We start from the raw sequence: 27,952 nt of genomic DNA on the forward strand, positions 1-27,952 counted from the left end.
TGCTTTTTAAACAAATCATCTCATTTGATCTCATTGCGATCTCTCCTCACACACAAACACATAGAGCCATACCTCGTAACAAAGAATAAAAATGAAAAACTAACCAACACATGACCTTAGATTAACAGCATATTCAATGTTTCACATTTATAGTTTCCCATCTCTGTGGGGAATGCATTTTTTTTCGCCTTTTCTTCAGGGACAAGCTTGGTCATTGTAATTACTGAGAGAAAAGAATTGTTTTGGTTTCTCCACATACATTGTTGTAGTCTGTATGTATGTTGTTTTCCTGGTTTAGGCAATTCTGCATGTGTTTATACATTTATTGCTTCCCCTGTTTGAATGGCAGCTCCTTCAGAATAAGGACTGTTCCAGTAGTTGTATTTGTAACCTCAACACCAAGGACAGTGCCTGGCACAGAGGATGTGTTCTATCAACGCTTGCTGACTGATTCTATATCAGTTGTTATGTCTTCTACTCTATCATGCTTCTCTGTATTCATCACATTCGTCATTTCTTACAGTATAGTAATATTCTATCATATTCATGTCCCAAAAGAGGTTTAGTCATTCCCCAACCAATCAACAGACATTCACTTCATTAACAATTCTTTGCTACTACAAAAGGGACTGTTATAAATATCTCGATATATATGGGACCATTGTCTTAAATTTCCTTGGGGGATATACCCAACAGTAGGATCTCTGGCTCAAAGTATGTACACATTTCAGTCACTCACTTAGCACCTTTCCAGAATGGTCTTTCCATAGCCCCTCCAACACTGACTGTCCCAATGTTTTGTATTCTTTACAAATTTGCTGAGTTTGAGGTGAAAACTCAGAGTAGTTCTGAGTTGCATTTCTCTTATTATTAATGATCTATAGCATTCTTTCACATGGTTGTTAATGGTTCAGCCAAGTGAGGCTTTCAGGGATTAATGTGGCTAATTGACAGGATCTTAAATTATCTGGAATAAGACAGAGATTGGCACTTTTGTGACATGACACTTTGTCAAGACATTTTTGTCATGGAAGCCTTTGGAAATCTGGTAATGTCTGTGGATCTCTTCTTAGAATAGTATGCTTGAATACACAGAAATAAAATACTTAGGACTACAAAGAAAATTAATGATATAAAAATACAGTTATCAAAACAGTTTTTTAAAAAGTTCATGAGTCTCTACTTAAGAACCCCTGATTTAGGGTAAGGGTGGGGGCAGAGCTAACACTACATAATGAGGAGGTAACAGCAGGCTTTGGCTCAGAGGGCCACAGTGGTAGGTGGTACCAACAGCTCCATCAGTGGAGAATGCTTCCTTCCCACCCTATACTTCCACCCCTCTTTTGTATATCTTTTCCTTGCCTTAGGCACAAAATTCTTAGTTACCGGATTGGGGGGAATGGAGGGAGATTGTGTGGATATCTTAGTTAAAGTTAAAGCTTAAAGTTATTTCCTAATGCCAAGTCACCCATTGGTCTCCATTATGTTTTTACTCTTGGGCTCCTCCTTAGCCCTGTTAACCCTTCCAGGATGGAGGATAGCTGACATTCAAACCTTGGCTCTTTCAGGTTTTTCTGGTGTAACAAAGATGGTTTCAGATTTGGAATATTCTTTTTAAATTAGTTAGTCAGGTTTAGGGTTAAAACCTGGCTAAGTTTTCCCTTACAGCTACTTCTATGACAACAGCCATTCCAGCAAATAAGATCACTAAAAGAGGATCCCTAATAAACAAAAAAAAAGCTCAGAAATAGTCATTAGAATAAAGTTCCCCTCACCATAATGAGGCTGAAAATCTAAGATTAAAAGTGTGCATATTCATTGGAAGATAGCCCACTGAAATTAAATCATACATGTTTGCTAATGCAATTATAAGGCAATTAGTATCACGACTTGCTTCAGAGAATAAAGATGAAATTCCAAACTTTGAATCAAGTGAGGACTCTAAAGAGTACAGCACTGAGAATTTTTTATGACTTTTTTACTTTGTGTATGCAGAAATGGGCACAAATCCTTTAGGAAAGGGCCCTTGAATGTAGTAATTATAAATAAAATTTACATAGAATACACTTAGGCACAGGGCTAAGGGCTTTACAAAGAGGATCTCATTTGATCCTCACATCAACCTGGGAGGCAGCTACTCTTCTCATTCCCATAACATTCAACAGCTCAGCTACTGGTATAGCTTGGTTTGCTTGGGTTGGTTTGGGTTCCTTTTTGATCATTATGTCATGCTAGAGAACCACATTTAAAGTTCATTCAGGGCAGAACAATGCACTGGGGGTGGCATGGGGTGTGTGTGTGTCTGTACGTGTGTAGTATGGGAGAACCAGACTTATTTCAAAACTAAGTGAATTCCCCATTAGTGACTGTTAGAGGTAGGCTAAAGACTCTGAAAGCAGCTTTCTCTTCACCATGCCATACTTCCTCTCACTAATTACAAGTTGGAAAGTAAGCCAACTTTTAAAAATGGAATGATTTAGTTGAGAGAGAAGGAAAAAGAGAAGGAGAGAGGGGAATGAAAGGCAATGACTACATATCATCTTTAAAGGAATGAAAGGTTAATTCAGAGGATAAGAGGGTTGTTCTCCATCTTGGCCAAAACCAGAAAAATATGGGTTGAAGTTGCAGGGAAAAAATGAAATTAAACAGAAGAATGAACCCTAATTGTAATCAATCAACAAACATTTATTAAGCACTTGCTATGTACCAGACACTGTACAAAGAACTATAGAAACAAAGAAAAATCAGTCCCTGCCCTCAGGGACTTCACATTCTAAGGGGGTCAGACAACAGGTACATAAGCATGTACAAAGTACAAACAGCAGCCACAAAGAAACCCCAGAGAACAATAAATGTAAGGCATTTGAACATTTCACAAAATTAACGTGTGGAGTCTTTTCCAGAGGTTGGTGGGACAAACAGCTAGCCAGAGCATTAGCTGAACTCCATGTTGTTTAGAAGCCCTTTCCTCTGAAACCTATCATCAACTGGAAATGTTCACTTCCTTCCTCACCTGCCAAGCCCCAGCTGCCTCCACACCCTGAAAAGTGTGCAGATATCTGAAAGTTAGAAAGCATGTACATCTTCAAACGTTTTCCTTCCAAACTGTGTGTGAGAGACTGCCTGTTTAATGAAGAGGGGGAAAAGAACTTTTAAGAGGCCTTTTGAGAAGCCGCCTTTTCAGTTTTATAGCCTAGTCTAGCATACAGATCATAGGAGATTGCCATACATCCTAGACACCTTTCATGCAACAAATATTCATTGTCGTTACTGCGTATAACGCCCTAGTACATACTAAGAGAGACAAAGAAAGCAGTTACCTACCCTCAAGGGGATTATGCTCAACAGATGGGGAGGATGGACTTAACACACAAGTTTTCTGGCACCTACTTTTCCTAACCTCCAACATTTTTCTTAGACATAAGGAAAGGTCCAGAGTCTCAAGCTCTGATTTACATGGCCCCAATTCAGTCTTGGGGAAATGACCCCAACATATTAATCTTTTTGTCTGGTTATACCCCAACTCCATTTGGACTGGGAAAATCTTGAGAATACATACGTATTTCACCTGCAGGCATCCAGACAATGTGGGTGAAGAGATTCCTTAGATCCCACACAAGAATCAAAGTAACAATTAGGGATAGAATAGTATCTCTTTATTTTACCTCACAGAAAATTCAAAGACCTCCCTAGTGTCCCAGAAATCACTAACATTAGTTCTCCTTGCCCATGTTACTTCCTAGGCTCCAGGATCTTCAGTGGCCATCTGTTGCCTGCTGAGTAAAGTACGAACAACTTGGACATAATTTAAGACCCTTCACCTGTAACCAGCTAACCTGGCCAGCTCTCATACTACATCTTTCCTCAAGTGCTATACTAAACTCAAATTGTTCTGCTCTCTAACTATCCCTTGTTTATACCCTGTTATTTTTCCAGGGAACATTGATAATATATTGAGAATCTGCCATACTCACTAAGTCTAGATTATAATGGATAAGAAATTTTTTAAATCGATCGTAATGCTAATGATAACAAATTTAGCATCTAGTATTTTAAGAAAATGAGGAAAAAGTTCTCAAAAAAATAGAAAAGAGTCATAAAATGCCAAAAGAAATTTAAAATAACAAAATCATAAAATAAAAATTTACGAAGCAAAGCTTTTTAGTATTTTGACAAATGTAGCATTGTCTGATGACTTGTTAATAATTAATTTGTAAATACATGAGAAGTAATACATCGGAAGTAAATAACGCAAAGCCAGAAGAACCGTATCCACACTGACCACAGTATTACCATGAAAGGAAAAATATATTTACAAGTACAGAGATGTATGAACAAACAGAGGACACACACAGGGAGTGACTAATAAGCTGTCACAGACATATCACATTTGGAAATTTGTTTTAAGCTGTCAATCGAGAACAAACCCCCAAACCTGAAAAAGTTTTAGAAAATTTTATTAGGACATTTTGACAAAGGGGAGAGCTGGGAAAAGATGTGTATGTGTGTACATGTGTGTGTGTATATATGTATGTATATACACAAAAGTCCTAATACATGAACTGTATGTACAGTTTCCAGAAAAAAGCAGTTCTTAGTTAAGTTTGCTTGAGATATATATCAGCAAGGAAGAATGAACATCAAAGCAATTTGGGGAACCCAAAACACTATCTTCGGGAGGGCCCAAAACAAGACTTCTATAGGTTCTAAACATTCCCTACAGCCATTGGGCAGAGCATCTCTGAGGTCAGGCAGATCTCTACCTTAAGCTTTGGGTTAGACAATCTTTTAGCCACACAAAGCAAGGTTCAAACAATATTAATAAATAATAATGAAATATTTCCCCCCACACCAAAAATAGTTATAAACATATTTTTGGCTCTGTTGTTCATTATGGTTAAGTGATATAAATACTTTTTCTAAAATAACATCAAAATTCAAGGCTTTTATCCATATATAATTCACTTGAGGGTAATACTATTTGCATTTATTTGTCTCACCTGGGAAACTCCCTCTCATATTTGTGGGGTTCTCAGAATCACCTATCCCAGGTACCTAGCCAGAGTGTATTCACTCAAAACCACTGTGGAGAGCCTCCATTAACTGACACGTTTACTTTTTCTCTTGTCATTCAGAGGGTACAACTAGTTCAAAGGAAAGGCACTGAATGAAATAGCATATTAACCATGATGATGACAATAACTAGCATAAGAAAAATACAGCAACCTTCCATAAATGTGGGGCACACTGCCCTCTCCCACAAATATGTACACCATTAGTGGGGAAAGCGAGCAGGAAGAGGCATCACACACACACAGAAAACATGCATGGCCCAGGCACACGTGCAGTACCAGTGCAGGGTCACTCGTGATATCACCCAGTTGCTCTCACTGGGGCTCCCCGGGCTCTATACTGGTCTCCTCGAGGCTGCTGACAGCCGCTGGACATGTGGTCTCCACTTGCCATTGTTCTGCTGGTCCCAGGACTTCCTGGTGGAGACTGAAGAAGGCATTGGCTGGTGGGTCGGTTGCTCCACTTATCTCAGGTCTTGTGTGGCCCAATGGGAAGGCGATCTCTGCTAGGTACTGCATCCTCATGCCAGAATTGGGGTTTCATCTTTTCAGGGCCACCTGCCAGCCTTGCCTAGAAGGGCACAGTGACTAGAAAGCCTCCCTGCTCTTCAGCCATCAGTTCTCAGGGTTCAGCTGTTGTCTGGGTGTAAATGACTCTAAAATCTACGTAGCCACCTCTCCTGAGCTCTGGTTACATGTCTCCTAACTCTGGACAGCTCTACTCAGATAAGCTGTGGGTGGCTCAAACTTAACATAGCTGATTTCATCTGGACCTTTTGAACACTCAGATTCCTTCAAGGATCACCTCCTCAAGAACCACCTCTTTCTATCAAATCAACAAGTACTGATTAAGGAACTGTGTATTAGGTACTGGGGATACCAAAAACAATAAAGTTCCTGTCCATTCCGACCTCTTCTTCAAGACTGATTCCTTCCCTTGATAGTCCCCACCTCAAAATCCCTTTGTGTTGATTTTGTAGGTATGTGGTATTTACTTATCTAGAGACCTGCTGTGTCCCTCAGTAGAATACACAAGAGGACAGTTTGTTGGAAAGAAGCGTCCATCAGGATTGACAGAGGCAGTGTCCTGATCTGGTACACTAGTGAAATCTCCAGCATTGTGAGATCAAGGGGCGCTCAAACAAGAACGAAGACCAACTAGGCCTCTGCTAGAGTGTGACTCCATCCTTCCTTTGTTTCTCTTCTCTCTGACAGAAAGGCCTTTGCATGGAAAGGGGCAGTGATGTCTAAAAAGTTTCGGGGTAATTAATAACTTTATTAATTATGACTAGCAAATAATTAATAAAAGGATAATCATTTGGCTTTCATAAATAAACCCAAAGACAAATCGTGGAGGCCTCTAAACTTATATGCCCTTGGAAGTGTGGGTGTTCTTGATAGTGGGCAATCAACTCTGGTTACCATTTAATAAGAGAATGAATATTACAATGAGAAGTGAAGGGCTGGGGGACCTGACTTTGATTAGATCACTTACTCCCAAACCACCTCTAGCCTCAGGAAATCCAGTCAAAAGTATCAACCCCCACCCCCACAGCCTGCCAAGATAGAACACAATGGGTGGATTTTACCTGGATTGAATTCTTTTTACCCTTTAATCAGAACTAAACTTCCACAGCTGAGTGGGGTCTCAGACCAGATCAAAAGCATGTATTCTGAGGATTTTGGCATTGTCCTTCAGATGCTGGCTGAATAACCTACAAGGGAGTGATTTCTGAATGAGAAAATAGAAAAGGGAAAATCTCAACCTCAATTAATAATTGGTTATTAATATGAGACAGAAATAATCATTTCTCTCATATTACTGAGACAGGCAACTCCTACATGAAGAATTCCCTCTACAGGGGACATTGGCACCTTCTCTGCAGCCCAGTCTCAGACAAAAAGGAACATGACCATCATTGGACTGGCTGTGGAAAAACAGCTCATCAATGCAATGTTGGTGGTACTAGTCCAACTATTCTGGAAAGCAATTTGGAACTCTGCCCCGCAAATCACTAAACCACGGAAACAAGCCTTTTGACCTAAGGTATACCACTACCAGTGTATTATGGGATGTTCAGGAAAGGATGTTCTGGTTCGAGGGCTGCTGAGCCCTTTCCAGAGCTGTGTTCCACCTTTGGTGTCCACCTTCACCCAATTCTTGCCCGTGGCTCCTAGAAGCTATAGCATGCACAGAACATACACCCCTGTAAACCACCTCAGCAGACAGGCTAAACCAGGTTGGGGACAACTAACTGGGGACTCAAAGCTGTCTGTGAGTTAGGGGTGTCAACCCCAAGCATGAATACAATAACAATATTGTAAAAGATGAAAAAAAAAAACCCCTCTACCTTTCCAGCTTTTGTCCACACATTCCCCAGTCCTATGACACTAGACTCCTTTGACAGGATACCACCCCTCATCTACCCATGCTTGGAATTCCCTCCTTGCTAGTCTTTGCATCCTGCTTTCCCGGCTTCCAGGTCTCAACTCAAATCTTCTGCAAGAAACCTTACCCCAATGGCCCTGCTAATGCCAGTGTCTTTCCTCTGTGAACACTCCAATTTATTGTCTATATCTTGTTTGTATGTAGCTGTCCCCATGTTTGTTTTCCCCAAAAGAAATGTGAGCTCCCTGAGGGCAGAATCTATCTTGGCCTGTCTAACGTGCTCAGCACAGTGCCTGGCACACAGCGTTTAATAAATGCCTTGTTGACTTAAAAGAATTAAGAGTGTTGGTCAATGAAATGACCAGCCACAGGTCTAGCATACTGACGATGACCCATACTACCTGCCCCTCAGAGAGGTAGTGCAGGAAGACACCTCCACTTGGACATGGTCAGGTGCTCATATCTTTAGCTTGACTGTGTACATTCATTATAAGATTGTAGGGTTTTTTTCCCTTTTTTTTCCCAGTGGAGAGGGGACGAGGTGAGAAGAGAGGGAGGCTAGGGATAAGGTTAAAAAAAAAAAAGGAGAGTCTCTGAAGCATTTATTTAAAAATCACAGGAAGGACAAGCAGGACACTTAGGAAAATTATATATTGAATTTAGTCTATCTTTTTTAAAAAAGCAAACTCCACATAATATTCAGTTTGATATATAAGCCTCTTTTGTCTTGCTATGTATACAGAAAGGCTCATCTTATTTAGTAGTTGCTAAGTTCAGAATTTTTTAAAATTAAAAGGGTTTCCCAATGAGTATAAGCCAGAAGTGAGACAGGACCAGGTCAGTCAACAGGGACCATTAAGCCGCAGAGAGAACAATCAAGGTTCAACAGAAATTGATACCCGGATAAGACAGACAATAATAGTAAAGGGTCACTTCAATGCCTTTTATGGCCCAGATCAACTTCATCCTCAGGTACTGAAAGAACTGGCTGATGTAACTATCTGTAACGTTGGAACTATGATGTAAAATAGGAAAGGTGGACAATACTGGAAAAGGTCAAGTGCTGTTCTCATTTTCAAAAGAGATAGATAACAGTCATTTGGACTCTGATTCCTGGTCAAGTTTTAAAACGGATACTAAGGGACAGTAAATGAGCATCCAGAAAAGGCGCTGTTACTTATGATAAGCCAGCACAGCTTCATCTAATCCAAGTCCTACCAGACTAACTTTATTTCCTTTTTTTTCTTTTGACAGAGTTATTAAACATCAAGGTGAGGGGAATGCTTAAAAAAAAATCTCATCCCATTCCTACGGCAAAAATGGAGAGTCATGGACTAGATAATTAGATTAGATGGATTCTGGACTGGCTGAATGGTCAGACTCCAAGAGGAATCATTCACTGTTCAATGTCAATGTGGCAGGATCCCAGGTCCCGGATCTGTGCTAAGCACAAAGTAATTAGGAAACTATTAAATACTGCAAAGTCAAATAGAAGTGATTCTCTCTTTGTATTACCAGGCCCGCTGTTCTTCATTAGGATTGATCGTTAAGATCTGTCAGAGTAAGGGAATTCTGTAAAAATTATAGATGGAAATAAAAGGAAAGTCTTGACAAATTTTCATTCACTAAAAGGACATCAATGACTACATGTTTTATGTCCTCACAGCTGATTACATGCTCATTAAAAAAGAAGATAATCTTTGCTAAGACATGTGCCTCTCTGCCCCATTTGCCAGGGATCACAGAAAGGCTGCTGTAGAGGCATCTTCAGATCAAAGGACAGAGACTTGGTGGACTGGGGTGAACATGAGCACAGTTGCCAGTTCACAGGGCTTCTGGTCTTTGGTGGCTTCTTCCTAGTGGCAACATCGCAATGTAACAGAGAAAGAAGGAGGGGCTCTCTGGGTTTTCCTGCTAGCTCAACCATGTGTAACAACAACCCGGCTAGCAGCAGCTGTTGACGTGTAAGACCCACAACAACAGCACACAGAAAGCTGCCAACACAACTTCTCTGATCTGCTTTACTAAGGAAAGTAAAGTTAAGGGGTTAACAATCTTACTTTAATTGAACATACATATATAAACTCACTTAGGAGGAAAAGCATCAACATCTGGGTTTACAAGCCAGGAGTTCTTAAAATAGCTGCCCAGAGTCCCACCTATTCCAGTGACTGAGAGTCCCCAGGCAAAATGCTAACCTTTGAGTTTTCATATCCTGTTCAGGGACTGAAGGATTCACACCTAATCAGCAAAAGGGTGTGAGCCTGGGGCTTAGTACCCAGTTAGCAAAAGGGAGTGGGCCTGGGGCTTTGCAGGTAGTAAGGCTTAATCAAAGGCATTTGACTACTTTAGCATTTCTAAAAGGGAAAAGAGTTAAAAAAAAAAAAGTCCCACCTTAATTGGCAATACATCATGTAGCAAGTAGAGCAAGGTTGGGCTGACTTGTCTGGCAAAGAGCAAATACCAGGTGATGATCAGCCTGGGAATGGAATCAGCCAAAGGAAACAGGGCAGCTTGAACCCAGGACCAGATCAGGTCAAGCCACCAGGAACAAGTGGTGAGAACAAATCAAGTGCAGGACACAGCTTCTTTCTCCGGATTTCCATAGAGCACAATGCTGGGGATATCATCCTCCTTTTCCCCCCCCCCGGGGTTTGTGTCTCAATTTCTTTTCCTTCTGTTTCTCAAACCAGCCTGGAGAGAGGATCAGAAAAGAACTGATTTAATCCTGGCTACAACCCCATAGCAGCCTATCCCTATCTCAATTTTCTATAGTATTTGGAACTGCTAATCGCTGTGGTCAAGACTGAGGGGAGTTTATGGGGAAGAATGGAGGGCTGAACTACTTACAGGGCCAGTTTTGTGGGTTTTTTTTGGTAGTATCTGAGTTTATTACAATCCAGATCATACCACTAGACTGCTCTGAAACCCAGACAGAGATCAAGGAGACAAATCTGAGCCAGGGGGTGGTATGATAGCCCCTGGGCACACCTTTTAGTATTACTTCTAACCTAATAGCAATGAAATCCTGCACTGCCCCAGAGCCTACTTTAAAAAGTAGTAATGACCCCATTAATAGGATCACTGTGAAAAGCTGCTCTGCATTTCTATTCTGCAACCATTAATCATCTAACATAAATGTTATTCTTTAAAGGAAATAGTAGCATTATGGGTCATCTGTGGGCAGACTGGCATCTCACTAAATTGTCCTTGGCACTCTGCTTGTTGACTCATATTACAGAGAAGCCGACAGCCCTAGGCCATTTGGCCAAATGAATACACTGAAATCTTGGAGGCTTGCATTGCTATCTTTTCAAAATAATGAGAATAGACTGTGATAAGAACAATGTGTAGTCTTTTGTTTTACAACCAGCTAATAACCCTGCATTTCAACAAAATAGCCTCTCTGTAGCAGTGAAATCACATGAGGCAACAGGCCAAACTAGATCCCTAAATGCCTTTTTCTGAATCAATATGAATATATTTCTAGTAGGAAACTTCCAGGTCATTTCCCAGTATTTTTAAACACTCATGGTGAAGAATGTGGTTCAATGCCACCCCCCCAAAAAAATAGTTTAGAATCTGTTTAGTTTTGTTCCCTTTGACTTAATGAATCCCCAAAATTATCATTATAAAGTTGTGGCTTGATAAAATGAACCTCCCCTCTACAGCTTGTATGGCAAACAAAGTTAAGAAACAAGCAGCTTTTAAGTGCTGGCTGGCTCACCTTTTTCCTTACCGGTGCCTAAGTCTGCCTTGTGTGGTTTAAGGTGAGATGGATGTATGTATGAATTGCTACCTGCAAAAGTGAGGCATTGTGTTATCACTACTTATGGGAAAATAATGAAGCTACAGGTGTAAACCTCATTTGAAGAGACATCTTTTCTTTCTTTTTTTTTTTTACATTTTTTAAATATTTATTTATTTATTTAACATATTTAGTTTTCAGCATTTATTTTCACAAGAGTTTGAATTACCAATTTCCTCCCCATTTCTACCCTCCCCTCCACTCCATGATGGCGTATATTCTGGTTGCCCTGTTCCCCAGTCAGCACTCCCCTCTGTCACCCCACTCCCCTCCCATCCCCTTTTCCTTCCTTTCTTGTAGGGCAAGATAAATTTCTACACCCCATTGTCTCTGTATCTTATTTTCTAGTTGCATGCAAAAACATTTTTGTTTGTTTTTGAACATCTGTTTTTAAAACTTTGAGTTCCAAATTCTCTCCCCTCGTCCCTTCTCACCCACCCTCCCTAAGAAGTCAAGCAATTCCACATAGGCCACATGTGTATCATTATGTATAATCCTTCCACAATACTCATGTTGTGAAAGACTAACTATATTTTGCTCCTTCCCAACCCATCACCCTTTATTGAATTTTCTCCCTTGACCCTGTACCCTTTCGAAAGTGTTTGTTTGTGACGACCTCCACACCCATCAGCCCTCCCCTCCATCATCCCCCCCATTTTTTTTTCTTCTTTCCTGTGGGGTAAGACTCCCAATTGGGTATGTATGGTATTCCCTCCTTAGGCCAAATCTGATGAGAGCAATGTTCACTCATTCCCCCCTCTCCCCTCCTCCCACAGAACTGCTTCCTCTTGCCACCCTTATGCGAGATAATCCACCCCATTCTATCTCTCCTTATCTCCCTCTCCCAGTATGTTCCTCTCTCATCCCTTAATTTGATTTTATTTCTTTTAGATATCTTCCCTTCATCTTCAACTCACCCTGTGTCCTCTCTCTCTCTCTCTCTGCTATATATATATATATATATATACATATATACTACACAACACACATAGATATATACATACATACACATTCACCCATATATATACACAAACATATATGTATGCATATTCCCTTCAGCTACCCTAATACTGAGGTCTCATGAATCATACACATCATCTTTCCACTGTAGGAATGTCAACAAAACAGTTCACCTTTAGTAAGTCCCTTGCAATTTCTTTTTCTTGTTCTTTTTCTTGATTACCTTTTCATGCTTCTCTTGATTCTTGTGTCTGAAAGTCAAATTTTCTATTCAGTTCTGGTCTTTTCACTGAGAAAGCTTGAAAGTCTCTATTTTATTGAAAATCCATATTTTGCCTTGGAGCATGATACTCAGTTTTGCTGGGTAGGTGATTCTAGGTTTTAATCCTAGCTCCATTGACCTCCGGAATATCATATTCCAAGCCTTTCGATCCCTTAAGGTAGAAGCTGCCAGATCTTGGGTTACTCTGATTGGGTTCCCACAATACTCAAATTGTTTCTTTCTGGCTTGCTTGCAGTATTTTCTCCTTGATCTGGGAGCTCTGGAATTTGGTGACAATAATCCTGGGAGATTTCTTTTGGGGATCTATTTGAGGAGGCGATCGATGGATTCTTTCAATTTCCATTTTGCCCTGTGGCTCTAGAATATCAAGGGTAGTTCTTGATAATTTCTTGAAAGATGATATCTAGGCTCTTTTTTTGATCATGGCTTTCAGGTAGTCCAATAATTTTTAAATTATCTCTCCTGGATCTATTTTCTAGGTCAGTGGTTTTTCCAAGGAGATATTTCACATTGTCTTCCATTTTTTCATTCCTTTGGTTCTGTTTTATAATATCATTGATTTCTCATAAAGTCACTAGCTTCCACTTGCTCCAATCTAATTCTTAAAGTAGTATTTTCTTCAGTGGTCTTTTGGACCTCCTTTTCCATTTGGCTAATTCTGCCTTTCAAGGCATTCTTCTCCTCATTGGCTTTTTGGAGCTCTTTTGCCATTTGAGTTAGTCTGTTTTTTAAGGTGTTGTTTTCTTCAGTGTATTTTTCAGTATTTTTTTGGGTCTCCTTTAGCAAGTCATTGACTTGTTTTTCATGGTATTCTTGCATCCTTCTCATTTCTCTTCCTAATTTTTCCTCTACTTCTCTAACTTGCTTTTCCAAATCCTTTTTGAGCTCTTCCATGGCCTGGGACCAGTTCATGTTTTTCTTGGAGGCTTTTGGTGTAGGCTCTTGCACTTTATTGACTTCTTTAGGCTGTATGTTTTGGTCTTCTTTGTCAGCAAAGAAAGAATGCAAAGTTTGAGACTGAATCTCAGTGCGTTTTCGCTGCTTGGCCATATTCCCAGCCAACTAACTTGACCTTTGAGTTTTTCAGTGGGGTATGATTGCTTGTAGACTAGAGAGTTCTATGTTCCACGTTTGGGGAGGAGGTGCCAGCTCTGTCACACCAGCACTGCTCCTTCCCCAAGAACCCCCAACCCGAACTGGGCTTAGATCTTCAGCAGGCTGTGCACTCCTGCTCTGATCCGCCACTTAATTCCTCCCACCAGGTGGGCCTGGAGCCAGAAGCAGCAACAGCCACAGCTGCCCCACCTCCGCTGCCCCCGGGGCTGGAAGCCGAACTGCGAACTCCTTCTACTCCCGCAGCTTTTCCCACTAACCTTCTCAGCAGTCTTTGGTGTTTGTGGGTTGAGAAGTCTAGTAACTGCCACAGCTCACTGATTCAGGGCGCCAGGGCCCCCTCCACCTGGCTCCTGGTTTCTTTGGTCCACGCCGCTCAGGCTGGGCTCTGCTCCACTCCGTTCCCAGCTCCCAGGTCCGTGTGGGTAGACCTCACCCAGAGACCATCCAGGCTGTCCTGGGCTGGAGCCCTGCTTCCCTCTGCTGTTTTGTGGGTTCTGCCATTCTAGAATTGGTTCAGAGCCATTTTTTATAGGTTTTTGGAGGGACTCGGTACGGAGCTCATGCTAGTCCCTGCTTACCAGCCGCCATCTTGGCTCCGCCCCCAACATCTTTTCTTTCATAAGAAGAAACTTCTGTATTAAAGATGGTTTACTGCAATATTTATGTTGAACTCATAGTTTTCTTTAAAGAATAACCTCTTGGCAGCCTCTTAAGTTTGTCAAAAGAGAAACAGGATTTCTTTTCTTTTCCCCTAAATTCTGCAGGTTTTGTCCCTTCTTCCCACTGAGATAACTGCATCTTCTGTCAACATCATTCTCACAATATTTTTCATCTGAGCTGAGCAGACACTCCACCCTGGGATAACTGCTTCCTCTACACTCTAGGAATCAGAACTAGCCCACTACAGAATACCCCCCACCTCCCATCCCAATAACAAGCATCTATATCTAGGGCCAAGAAGTGTCTTGATTATATGCCAAGGCCTAAGGCTAATCATGAATGTGGGGGAAAAAACTATCCGTAAAGGTAGATTCTTGTGTCCTAGCCAGGCACAGGCTGCCAGGTCAATTAGCACCCCTAAAACTTCAAGCAGTTAATCATGTGTGTAAAGCACGTCAGTAGTTTTCCCATAGATACTGGCACTTGTGTCAGTGGGCAGGAGAGGGAATTCTACAGGCCCATAAGTGTGTGATTCATCTGGAAGTACTAGACGACTGCTAGAAGCTTCCATACCCTTTGAGTTCAGCCATGCTCTCGCTGACTTTCTGTAACTCAATACTGCAATCTCCGTCTGTTGTGCACGGGGCTTTGCTTTCACCTTTCAGAGGTGTTCTTATGCTAGGGATAATACAGAGCCACTGATTTGGCTCCAAATTGGAGCCACTTTTTTACTGACATCAACCAACTAAAATTTATTAGGCACCCACTGTATGACAGGCGTTGTGCTAAGCTCTAGGGATGCAAAGAAAGGCAAAACTCCAACAATAAATGCAAGCAAAAAATCCTCCTCTCAAGTAGCTCACAGTCTAACAGGGGAGATAATAGATGCAAATGATTACGTACAAACAAAACACCTACAGAAAAATAGGAGTCATGGAAGAAGGAAAGCACTAGGATGTCTTCCAGTAGAAGAAGTGGTGACTTTGGCTAAGACAAGACCTGAAGGAAGCCGAGGAGGCTGCGATGAGGAGGAGAGCTTTCCAGGCTTGGGGGCCTGTCAGAACATGATGGGGACTGGAGGATGAATGGAGAAGCCAGGGGCATGGTCAGATCTGTATTTTGGGTCCATCACTTTGGATGGACCGAATGGGGGAGACACTGGAAGCAGGGAGGAGGAGGAGTCCAGGGGGAGGTAATGAGGGCCTCACCTGGGATAGAGGCTGTGAGTGGATAAAAGAGAGGAGTGAGGAGCAGTTAGAAGGTGGGGTCAACACGACTGAGATGGAGGGGAGGGCTGAGGAGAGGGGCAAACCTGGGGCTGGGGGCGGTGGTGGCTCGGGGCAGGAGAGCCAGGGCGCTGGAGGCACCTGCACTGCCAAGGCGGGGATGGGCATCTCTTAAGTAACCGCTTCCGATAGGGGGGAGCCCCACAAGCAGGACACGGGTCCGGTGGTGCCTAGACCAGAGGCCGAGACCGGGCTGGGGGTGAGCGCCGCTGGAGGCAGGGAGAGGGTGCTGGGGGTCCCAGGGAGGGGCTGGACGTGGCCAAGGGCAAGAGGAGGATACAGGAAAGGCTGGGTCTGGGGGAGGCTTCCCCCTCCCCGCCCGGGACCCCTGGCTCTTCGGGGTCAGAGACCACTCGATGGGCATGGTGGGGGTGGGTGCACCCGGCGGGGGGGCCCAGGGGTCGCCCAGCGGATACGCCGGGTCCACGCGGGGGTCACGGGGCCCCCTGGGCGGTCGGGCTGCCCTCTGGCCCGGCCTCGGGACCACCGCCCCAACCCCCCGGGATTACAGCACGCGGCTCTGCATACAGCAAGCGCCCAATAAGAGCTTGCCCCTGCCCCTCAGCCCCTACTCGGCTGCCAGGTGCTCCGGGGAAGGGGCCGCCCCCAGACCCGGGCACCCCACAGCATGGACCCGGCCCGGGTGGAGACGGCCGGACGGGGGCCGCCGGTTTCCTGCAGGCGGCCTCAGACACTTACAGCTGGGGCTTCAGTTTCCCCGACTTTCGTAAGCCCGGAGCTCCAGCGAGAAGGAGCAGCCTCTGCACCGGAACCAGCTAGGGTCTCTCTAGGCGGCTCAGGCTCGGTGAGCAGACGGCTTCCGGTCACGTGCCGACGCACATTTACCACCCCTTACGCCCCGCCCACTATTGTCGTAGAGACGCCTGGCGGCGCACGCGCGGCTTCGGGCCGAGCCCCCATACGCTCAGCCAATGGACTTCTCCCAGATCACTCTTGCGTGGCGCCCCGCCCTGTGACGTTAGCGGCGCTGGTGGCAGAGGAGGCGGGTCCCCCGCACCGCCACGGAAGCCGGGAGGAGACCACCGGAGACGGCGGGCGGAGGGTGGAGGGTGGAGTGCTGCGGGCAGGAGCGGCGCCATGGTGTACATCTCGAACGGTGAGTGAGGGGCGCGTTCGGGGCCTGGGAGGGGACTGGTCCGGACGCCACCGGGAAGCGGGGAAAGGGATCCGCCCACCCTGGGAGGCCAGCCCCCTAGGGCTGGGGGGAAACTGAGGCTCGGGGATGCCGGGGGAGGGTGACCTCGGAGGCCAGCCCTCCAGCTGGAGGGGGCCCCGGGGGCCCTCGAGGCGAGCCCGTGGGAGACGTGTGACGGAAGGAGAAACTGAGGCTCCGGGAGCGCCCCGCCCCAAATCTCGGGGTGGAATTAAGGAGGTTGTCGAGGGTGGCAAGAAGAGGGGCCGTGATGGGGGTCGAGGGGTGGAGAAGAAGGGAAGGGGGGTGGAGGAGGAGGGGAGGGAGCGATGTTGGGGAGCACGAGAGCTGACTCACAGGGGAGGGGGCGAAGGGCGAAGGGCCATGGTTGTTGTTTTACGACTTGGTCAAACTATGTATATTTTTTAAGGGGAAACAGTAACAAGTTTGCACAGTTTCTTAGACAGTCCTCTCCCCTGATCCTTGTATCCTCAAGCATTTGGGTTTATTGATGATTATTAAGCCTCAGAGACTATGGATCATAGCACCACAGGTATAATTCGTCATTCAACAGTCTTTTATTAAGCACCCACTTGATCAAGCCAGACTGTGCTAGGGATCCAGAGGCAAAGGATGAAACAATCCTACGCCCCAGGTGTCTCATCTAAGATGCCCTCATTTTACAGATGAGGCTCTCAGGGTCATGCATCTGTTATGGATCAGAGGCAGGATCTGAACCCACGCTCTAATACCAACTTGCCCTGGTTGATCTTGGGTAGGAGTCACATAAAAGTCTCGGAGCTTCAAGTTCCCGCCACATAACATGAATAAAATGTTTGCCCCACCTCCCTCTTGAGATGGTTGTAAGGAGATGAGCAAAACTTTCTGTGAGCTGTAGACATGTGCTTAATTAAAGTGGCTCACTTTTTGTTGGCTTAGTTCAGTGATAACAGCTCCCATTTCTGTAGTGTAGGGTGATTATTTGCTCACAACAGTCCCCAGTGTTTCCAGTATTATCCACGTTTTCCAGCAGAATCTGACCCCGGGTCCCCTGACTCGCCATTCTCCCATCCTCCTCCCTCCTTGTCTCACTTCTCCTCTGGAGGGTACTCTTCTAGTGCATTTGTATCATGGTTCATAAAGTGCTTTCTTGACAACAATCTTGTGTAATTTTAAAGGCCTTATCCCAGTTTTACATGCAAGAAAAAATGAGGTTTGCTTAGTGAGTTTTAAAGATTTGCCTGCCCAGAGTCTCCTAGGTAGTAAATAGAACTAGAACTCCTCTGGTCCCTTGACCTTCAGTTCCAACGTTATTGAGTACCTGCCCTATGATAGGCACAGAGACCAGGGATAGAAAGATGAAAACTAAAAATTACTGCTTTCAAAAACCTTCCAGTTTGCTGGGGTGGGGCAGGGGTGGGGGCTGTGTCAGTGGATGCTGAATAATGCCAGGCCAAATATGACAGGGGTAGGGAAAAAGAAGATTCACTCGAGAAAGTGCCTTTGATCTGCACCTTGACCTGAGAGGGAACCCAGCAAGCAGAGAAGAATGTGCTTTCAAAGCCCTTGGGACAGCAGGACAGGGCAAGGCCAGCACATAGTCCATTTTGGCAGAGTCTAAAGCTGCGTAAAATGATGTGAAATTAGATTGGAAACAAGTTAACTGCCAGGCTGAGGTGTTTGTATTTTAGGCAGCAGAGAGCCACAGAAGGCTTTGGAATGATGCACAGGTCTTAGAGAGATTATTTTGGCAGCTTCATGAGGCATGAGTTAGAGAAAGGAATGATTGAAAGGTGTGAGACCATTTAGTGGCTCATTTTTTGTGGAACTGAGGGAAGCAGATTCCAGGATAAGAGCTAAGGTGGTTACCTCGTGTGAATGGACCCAAAGGAAAGGTGCCAAGAAGTGCTCTGTAAGTAGAATAAAGATGATTCAAAGCCCACATTGGACCACAGGACTTACCTGATCACTCCCAGCCCCAAAACCCTCTGATTCTATGCTTCTGGCCCCAGGAAAGTAAAGAGAGGAGACAGAGGTCTGGACAATCTGGGCTTGTCCCCCCTTCCCCTCAGTCAGGAAGACAAAGCAGCCTGCAATCACAAGTGATGGGTATATAAGATTGTTGTGTGTGGCCCATACACCTCAAGCTGTCTAAACATGCACCCATGACTAGACCATCTGTGCTCTAAAATTGTCATGTCTGTTGCTTGTCATGACATTTAGGTAATTGACTGGAATTCAGAGCCATTTTTGGTAGATAGGGGCTAGCCAGAAGCCATCTCATGCTCATGAGGCCAGCATTGCAGGACAGCCCATGTCTGAAGTAGGGTGACATTGCAGAGTTCATGAAGCTGGGCAGTATAGCATGCCATGTCTCCACCCAGCTAGGGACAGATATAAAAAGATGAAATTTACTAGGCATAAAACTTACATCTTATATTTGGGTTCAAAAAATCCTTGCCACTAGTAGCAGGTAGAGGAAGTGTGGCAGGAGATAACTTTTGTCTGAAAAAATCTGGGGGCACGATTTCAAGCATCAGTGGAACCTAGGAAGGTGTGAGAGAGACAGAGAGAAGAGGAGGAGGAGAGGGAGAGAGAAGACAGAGACAAACCCTCTGATTTCTGCCCTGGTCTGACCACAACTGGGGGGGACATAGCGTTGGGTTCTGGTTCCACATATTAGGAAGGAAGTGCAGGCCTGCTGCTGGGTTGGTGAAGAATGAGAGAGAAGTCTTTCAGATCCTGCCTTAGGCAAGTTAGTGGGAGGAATTGAGTATGTTTTAATGTGAAGAAGAGAAAATTTGGAGCCATGATAGTAGTCTTCAAGTGTTTAAAGACTTGCCATGCCTTTTCTGCTTGGCCTCAGAGGGCAGAATTTGGAAGCAGCTGAGGCAGTCTGCAGTTTAACATAAGCAAAAACTGTCCAGGGCAGCTTGGAGGTGAAGCAGTGGTTTTCCTTCCCTGGAGGTCTTCTCATGAAAGCTGCTAGCAGACTTGGTTAGGGAGGAGCAGGACTCTGTGGCTTCTCCATTCCTTCCAACTCTGGGGTCTGAATGAGAGTGACAAAAGTTTGAAAGAAATATCAGAGATTGCAGAGGTAGAATTGATGGGATTGGAGATGGGAGTAAGAGAGTGGCAAAGAAACAAAGATGGCTGAGATTTCAAGCATTGGGGGATTGGAAAGATGGTTGTATCTTTAACAGAAACAGGGAAGTCAGGAGGAGGAGCTGATTTGAAGGGACAGGTGCTGAATTTGGTTCTGAAAGTATTGAGGTTCTATGCAGGTGTCCACCAGGAGCCTGACTGCCATCTGGCTGAAAGTGATAGATTTGGTAATCATTGATTTGCAAGGTAAAAGCCTACACTTTGCTCTGGAAATACATGAAATCAGCCTAAGTAGGAGATCAGATACCAAGCTTTGGGGAATATTGATTGATAGGGACAGGAAAAAAAAGAAAAGGAAATCTGTGGAGGAGACCAAATGAGCTAGAACCCTGAGAAGGCTTTTTCTGTGGAAGGTACCAAAGTAGCATATGCTTTAGAGACTTCCTATCAAAGGAGAGAGAGGGTGTTGGATTTAGCAGTTAAGAAGTCATTGTCCTCTGAGAGATGGATCCTGGAATTGAAGGGGAAGTGACCACTGAGCAAGTAGAAGCTAAAGGCACAGACTAATCAGTCATTCAAAAGGTTTGGCTCTCAGTTTCAGAGGCCAGCCTCCATGAATTGTGCCAGTAATTGGCAGTCTGTTCAGCCTTGCAGTACCCCCAGAATCCAGACCCCTGGTTACTGAGGAACCAGAGACTCCTCACTTCTGCCCACCTGTAGTGAGTGGCAACAGGCTGGACCCACAGAATTTCAGAATGAAAAGGTGTTTCACTTGCCACTAAGTTCAACAGCACCCTGAGAAGAATCCCTCCTAATGGAGTCAGCAAAGGTGTTATCCATCTCTTCTTGAAAAAGCTCTGAAGAGAGGGAGCCCCCATTCCACTTCAGCTCATCTCCTAAGAGAGGACAATTTTCCTGACATTGAATCTAAAGGCTTGTCTTTGACTCCCACCCTTCCCTTTGTGTGGGATGAAAGATCCTCACCAATTAAAAAGTTAATTTACAATAAGGAGCCATCTCAGGGTGGGAACAGAAATAAATTTTATTCAATTCTTGAGAATAGGGCGTCCTCTGCCAGAATAGATCTAGCAAGGGAGGCGCTTTACAAGGGGCAAAGCACCAATAATTATACCTAACACAAGAGAATTCCCACCCACCTCTGACCCCTCTCACCATTGGCTGGGAGGTGGGCTTACAATCTGAGCACGAAAGCCAGACAAAAAACTGGAAATCGAGGCACAGAAACTCCAATTCCCTTAGTTAATACAACTGAGGTAACATCTATAAATCTAAAGAAGGAGAATAGGATAAGGGGAGGGGGAGACCTTCCCCATTCTTTTACAGTACTTTTACAGTAAAGGAAAGCAGGTCACAGTGACCCTGTTCTTACTGAGCAAATCTTTAAACCAGAACCATAAGAAAGAACAAAAAGTTTCAGGGTAAACTTTCCCAGAGGCTGAGCCATCAGACTTTCATGGCCTTAGAATTTTTCCACTTCCCTGTTTCCCTATTTCTTGATCTTTAAACATTTCTTAGCATAGATAATAGATAGATATTTATACATATCTTCCCTGTGAAGTCTTTACATTTTATTTACCTCACACACCTTGTACCTGATCTGGCCTCTGGGGCCAAGCAAAACAAGGATGCCCCCCCCCCATACTTGCTGAAAGGTAAAGCATAGCTTTCGAAGTCTTCTCTCTTCCAGGCCAGATTCCCCCAGTTTTCTTCACTTGGTCTTCATGACATAAACTCTGGGTTCTTAGCCCATGTCTGTTTTACTGGTGTCTTTCTCAAATATTTGGGTCACACCTGCTTTTTTGGAATCTACTGAGGAATAATAAATTCTCTAACCTAATCCTTGTTAAGTCTTTATGAGTCTTTTTTTATTTGTACTTGTAGAATAACCAGTTGTTTAGACTGGATTCCACACTCAGGTTCACTGATCGTGTATTTGGAGTTAGTTTATCCCATTCCTATTCGGGACTGTTAAGTTGATTTTTTTTTCCCCACTATCAAATCTGTTGTAATCTTTTTTTCCCCACTTCTTCAGAAGAAAAAAGAAAGGAAAGAAAAAGAGCAACCTCAGCTGTAGGTAGCCAGTTTATATTGCTTAGAACAACCCCGTGGATCCCAGTCTGTTACCTTTCCCCTCTTCTTCTAGGCTCCACAAACCACTGGGTCAGACAATTGTTTTTCTTTGTCATCAGCCTTCCTATAGCTAGTTTGTTTTGGCTTGAGTCTCCCCTCCCCCCACTCTCATCCCCTGCCCCTCTCCCTGTCCCAGCCTAGTTCCCTGCTTACTTTATTTAATTTCTACCAGGATAACCAACTGGAACCTTCCCCAACCCAGACCAGATAAGAGTGAGATTCATACTATCTCTATCCACCAGCACCTCCCCCATGTTTGAACAATTCTTTTCCTTTGGTGTCCCAATTACTATCTTATTGTTATAAGAAACAATAAACTTCTCCTTCCTTCTCCCCATACTCTAGGTGTTTTTTTCCTTTGTTTTTTTAATCCTCTTTAACCCTTTTTAACTCTCTTTGTTCTTCTCAAAAAACCTAAAGATTTGAGACTCCATAGGGATAGTAGCATCTTCTCCCTTTTCTGGATGTAAGCACTTTCCAGGACTTCAGTTGGTACTGTTTCTTTTGTCTGTTGTGTTTGCCTTTGAAGGACTTAGCCAAGCTCTTGCTTTCTCAAAAGCAATGATTGGAAGTCATTGATTCACAAATCCTTTTTTTGGGGGGGGGTGGTAGGTTTATTGGCATGATTACAATGCGCCCATTTAGCACAGCTTTTGTTGCCTTGTTCAGCAGTGCTTGGTAGCTGGGCTGTCCCTTTAACTTGCCTGAGGGACCCTTAGCAGTATGGGAATGACCTAAGTAAGGTGCCCTAGGGCATGTATACACATGTTGAAATGCCCAGGTGCCAGCCTAGCCTGGGTGCCCAGTAAAGAGGCAAGGAGGTATCGAGGCCTTGGAGTGGTAGGAAGGCAGAAAGTTGTGAGGTCAATCATCCTAGGGTGGGGGAGACCAAGCGGACCCTCTAGAACCCAACACCAGGGAGAACATAACAAGGCTCACTTGTTCAAATACAGCTTTTAGAAATATTTCTTGTGCCTGAAAATTTTGCTTTCTAGTGCACAAAGCTATTTATTTTGTTTTGAAACGAGTAAAGTCCTAAAGCCTCCCAAGGACAATGATCAATCAACAACATAGAACAGAATTGTCAGACTTACCAAGAGAGCACAGATGCTTTCAGCAGGTGCCTGCCAGGGAGTCTGGTCAAAGAAGTGTTAGGGAGTAGAGAATCAGAGGCAAAATGTGGAGGTGTGAGGGCCATCAGGAGCTTGTGTGTGGGTGTGTCTCGAGGGAGAATTCAGCCTAAATCAAGAGTTTGTGAGCCCAGGCCTGGACTCTTGAGGCTCAGATAGAGTTGGCCTTACACCTTGTGGAAAATATTATACTATTTTATATCATTTCTAATTTCAACCAGACCCAGAGCCTGAATTAATGAGTAACTGAAAGAAAATCCAGGACCTGGACTTCTTTGTTCTCTCTAAAAGTTTGCTCAGGAAATACCCTTACCTCTGTCAACAAGACCAGATTAGACTGACCCTGTTAGCCATTAAAGGATGAGACCCTAACCCCAAGAAAGACTACCTCAACAAATCCTATTCAATTAAGGAAAATCCTCTTCTTGTATCATGGTTAAACATACATGGGGGTCATAAACGTGAGATAATACAGGCTTGCTAGGTCTGCTAAAATAACGTATATAAGTTTTCTCATTCCTTTGTTCAGATAGCCAGAGCTTATGCTCTGACTCCTTGTATGTACAAGTAAGCTAGCTTAGCTATGCTTTAAGGGAAAATAATAAACAACATGGATTTTTCTATCACCTAGTTCTGTTGTTTCCTTCAACCAAATTTTCAGGTTTAACAGCCTCCATGGAGACAGGCAAGCAGGCTCTTATCAGAAGCTGCCAGGCTGGCCAAACTGAGCTGGGGGCTCACCATTGAAAAACCCATAGCCCCTCATTTAAGGCTTAAAGTAAAATTGATCTGATATTCTGTTTTTTCTGGATGCAAGTGTATGCTGTAAGAGCTTCTGGGAGTGGCCCTTCAGGTGCCTGTCTCTGAGCAGGCAGGAAGAAAGACAGGTGTCAGGCATGTACATTCTCACTCATGGCTTCTGTGGGTGTTGGGTAACTGTGTATGTGTGGGGGTGATGTGGGGGTGTTTTAGGTGTGGTGTAGTGTGTTAGTGAGGAGTTCAGGGAGGTCAGATTCTAGAACAAAGGCCTAGGTCATTGTGCAGATCATCACCTACCCCATACCACCCCCCAAGACATGTGGCTTTGCTTGTCAGGGTTTCCTGTATTTGGGGTATGTTTAGGCAGAATGTTCACTTGGAAGCCTGAATCTGTTAGGGGTTGGTGACTAATGAAATGTTTATTTTGAGCATTTTAGTGTAATACCTGTTATAAATTATCTGTTTCTCAATGAGGATGTTGCTGATTTTCTGGTTTGCTTTTCCATCATTGATTGTAGGTCAGGTTTTAGACAGCCGGAATCGGTCACTATGGAGTTTATCATTCATAACAGATCTCTTTTGGGGAATCGCTGACTTTGTGATTATGTTGTGAGTATTTCTACAAATGTCTGTTAATTTAGCTCCTTTTTGTGTGTGAATCTGTGACCTCTCATCAGTGTGGTTCTCCACTTCCTCCAGCCTTCAGATAGTGTCCCTTCCCCTAAATCCTCCTCTGTGTCTCCATTGTAAGGTTAAATTTTGGAGCCTGGGGCTTCCATCAGTGTGGTAGCCCTTCTTCCCTGAGATGAGCCTCAGAGCTCGTGTCAGAGGTTGAGCAGTAGTGATCCATCCAGTGAGCAACCCTGCCTCTAAAGTGGAAAATGCAGTGGTGCTTTTGTGATGAGGTCTGTCAAAAACTCAGTTTTTCTTTTCTGAGTAATTTTTTATCTACCTCATTGCTGTTTTCTCATGAACAGTCGGTAATTTGTGGCCGTCTCTTAAACTGAGCTGCAAACCTGTGTGTGGAGCATGGCCCAGTCCATGGGTGGTGGGATTTCTGACAGGTGCTGTTGACACCCAATGGTGCTGTGGCTATCTGGGATCGTTTTACACTATACCAACACCTGCAGATTCAGCCAGAATTTCTTCAGTGTCTGCAAATGTGCTTGACCTGGGGGCTAGGAGATTTTTTTTTTTTAAGAAAAGAGAAAAAAGCAATAATCCTTGGCCCCCAAAGACCATGTAACTCACTGAGGTTTCCACCTCCAAAGAGCTCCATTTTGATTTGTACATTAGCAACAAAGAATACCTGAATTCTCTGAAGGTTCTGGGGGCCTTGTACATGTCTGGAGTGTATGAGTGTGTGGAGGCCTGGGGAGTATGAGCTCTTAAGACCTTCACTTTGAAAGCCAAGTCCACTCTTGGTGTTTGTGGAGTGTTTAGTTCAAGCAGCTTTCAGTGTGCATTCACATCTCCTGGAGCACAGTCCTGCTTAGCTTTGATTGACTTTACTCTGGAAATTAATTTTAGGCTAACCAGTTAATTCTTACCAAGCCTTAATGTCATCTGGTTTTCTTCAGTTTCAGATCCATTAGAAAGTGTAACTGAAACTGGTACCTGCCTTAAAAGTTTCTTTTCAGCCTTCTCATTTCTTCCCTCTTTCAGTTTCAAAAGCCTGCTTCAACAAGATGTGAAAAGAAGAGGCTACGTTAGTTCATCTGATTCCCGGTATGATGATGGAAGAGGGTACGTACTTGCATTTTGAAAATCACAGTATCTAGATTGAGAGGAAACATAGTGTGATACTCTGGGGGGAGGGATTGCTGGGTTTTACAGGTAAGCCCCTGGGTTCAAAGCCCAGCCCTGGCAAAGGACTTAATGACCTGGCCCTCCCGTTTCCTCATTTGTAAGATAAGGGCTAGGTGAAGATGGTCTCCAAGGGCCTTTCCAGTTCCGAATCTTTGGTTGTTACGTTTTAAGGCTTGTTGTTAGTCATGTCTGACTCTCTGTGACCCCATTTGGGGTTTTCTTGGCAAAGATACTGGAGTGGTTTGCCATTGCCTTCTCCAGCTCATTTTACAGATGAGGAAACTGAGGCAAATAGGGTGAAGTGACTTGCCCAGGGTCACACAGCTAGTAAGCAAGTCTGTGGCCAGACTTGGACTCACCAAGATGAGTGTTCCTGACTTCCAGCCCAGCACTCTATGCATTATGGTGCCACCTAGCTGCTAAACATTGAAAGTGCAAATAAACTTGCACATGAACTTGAAACCTTGTTTCTGGGAATGAATACATTGTATTCTGACTCTAAGCCCCTCTTACTTCTTTGGCTCAGTATTTTTCACCCACTGAGGGAGTTATTTCTTCACTACGCTTTGAGGCTGGCATCCTACATGGGAAAGCAAGAAAAGGGCCCCCTTGGAGACTTGAGAGGGCCATTGTGGAAGCTGCTTCACCAAGGCGGGGGACGTAGATAGACACATGGACTGATAAGTTTATTTTCCTTCTAAACAGGCCTCCGGGAAATCCTCGCCGCAGAATGGGCCGGATAAATCACCTGAAAGGCCCTAACCCCCCTCCAATGGCCGGTGGATGAGGAAGGTAATGGGACCTCTATCTCATCTGTTATTTCCAAAGCATTTTTGTTTCTAAAACAATTCCTACTTTGACTATTGAGGCTGTTTTAATAGAGAACCACACTTGGAAAGATGGATTCACTTTCATCAAGCTACATTCGATTTTTGTCTAGATTGATAACATACCAAAATGATTTGATTAATTTAGTTAGTATTCTAGCTTTCTTGCCTTATTCAGATGGCTGCTTGAGGGTGCAATGTTCTCAGTGCCCCTGCTAACTGGGTTCTTCTCCTCTGCTAGGTAAATGCCTGCTCTGAGAAGCGGGCGAAAAGACACACCCTCCCTTGGACAAAGGAAAAGAAAATCAAGTGTTGACCTTGGAGCAGTGGAGGGCCCTGTGTCTGAAGAAAGCTTGCTCTGTTTCTCCACAGATTAATGATGTTATGCTGGGAACTCCCACCAGCTGGGATCCAGTGTGACTGATTGCAGTTGTATAAATGCACATGTTCACTATCTCTTATTTTGTATAGTTTGTGAAAAGTCTCATGTAGTTCTAATAGTAAATATTTTCAGCTTGCAAAGCATTGCTTTTATTCCGCCTTGTTTGATAATGTCCCCTGAATTTGAGGGGAAAACCATCACTACAAAAACATTAAGTTTATTTTTAAAGTTCAGGAAAGACTTAATATTACTGTGGGTGGTCATTTTTCATTTCTTAAATATGTTCCTTTGTTTGCTTTAGTTTATGAATAAATCACATGGCACTTTTCAGTTTCCTAAGTAGTGTTCCATCATCTACTTTGCTTTTGTTTGTAAAGAAATCACTGTGCTTCATGAGATCTGCATGATTAGGCATCTTTATGAGCCTCCAACGTGTTAGAGAGATGCCTTCCATCTTTTTACAAAGAACATGGCCCCATGAGTACCTGAAGTAGTCTGTGTTTGTGTCAAGCACAGATCCCCAAGGTACTGAGGCATCTTGTACCTTAGGGGAAAATCCTGTATTCCTAAGAGATCCAAGCGGAAGCCTGATAAGATAGGAGGCTAAATGCAACCTTTATGTTTTGAATAATGAAGCAAAGTTCACAGGTGAGATTATATTTTTGAAATTTTCAACACTGAAATCTAATTTTGATATACTTGGAAATCCAAGGGGAAAAAAATAATCTGAAGTTGTTTGTTTGGTTTTTTTTATTGCTTGGGTGAGTGCTTGTTAAGGTGACTCTGCTGAGAGAAGTACTTCTAAATAAAGACATATGCCATGTGGAACAAAAAAAGAACACACACCCACACCCACACCCACATTCTTGAAGTCACCCTGCAGCTGAGGATGCATCAGCCTTATTACTGGTGCTGTGGGCAACCCCTTTGAAAGGAAGTGTGATCTTTGAGGAAGGGACTCTCTTGACTGTCAGTCGCTGCCCCCTTCCCCCCACCCCCCCAACTACTGGTCTAGGCTTCCTGTGTCTCTTTCATTCATCCCTTTCTGGCAGCTCACACAAG

General features: G+C 43.9%; 1 protein-coding gene across 2 annotated transcripts; it reads left to right on the forward strand.

Annotated features, from left to right (window-relative positions):
• The first annotated feature begins 16,604 nt into the window (after positions 1 to 16,604).
• On the forward strand, positions 16,605 to 27,229 carry SELENOK (selenoprotein K). Of its 2 annotated transcripts, XM_036737531.1 has the most exons (5): positions 16,605 to 16,691; positions 24,391 to 24,481; positions 25,538 to 25,618; positions 26,387 to 26,473; positions 26,750 to 27,229. In XM_036737531.1, exons 1-5 carry the CDS (start codon positions 16,673 to 16,675, stop codon positions 26,751 to 26,753), a joined length of 282 nt encoding a protein of 93 aa, XP_036593426.1. In that variant the 5' UTR covers positions 16,605 to 16,672; the 3' UTR covers positions 26,754 to 27,229. The 2 variants fall into 2 exon arrangements, with proteins under 2 accessions (XP_036593426.1, XP_036593427.1); XM_036737532.1 differs by lacking the exon at positions 26,750 to 27,229 and having other exon boundaries at positions 16,636 to 16,691; positions 26,387 to 26,477.
• Positions 27,230 to 27,952: the final 723 nt, after the last annotated feature.

This window comes from Trichosurus vulpecula, chromosome 9 (genome assembly GCF_011100635.1).
Source record: "Trichosurus vulpecula isolate mTriVul1 chromosome 9, mTriVul1.pri, whole genome shotgun sequence".
In the NCBI taxonomy this organism is placed as follows: domain Eukaryota; kingdom Metazoa; phylum Chordata; class Mammalia; order Diprotodontia; family Phalangeridae; genus Trichosurus; species Trichosurus vulpecula.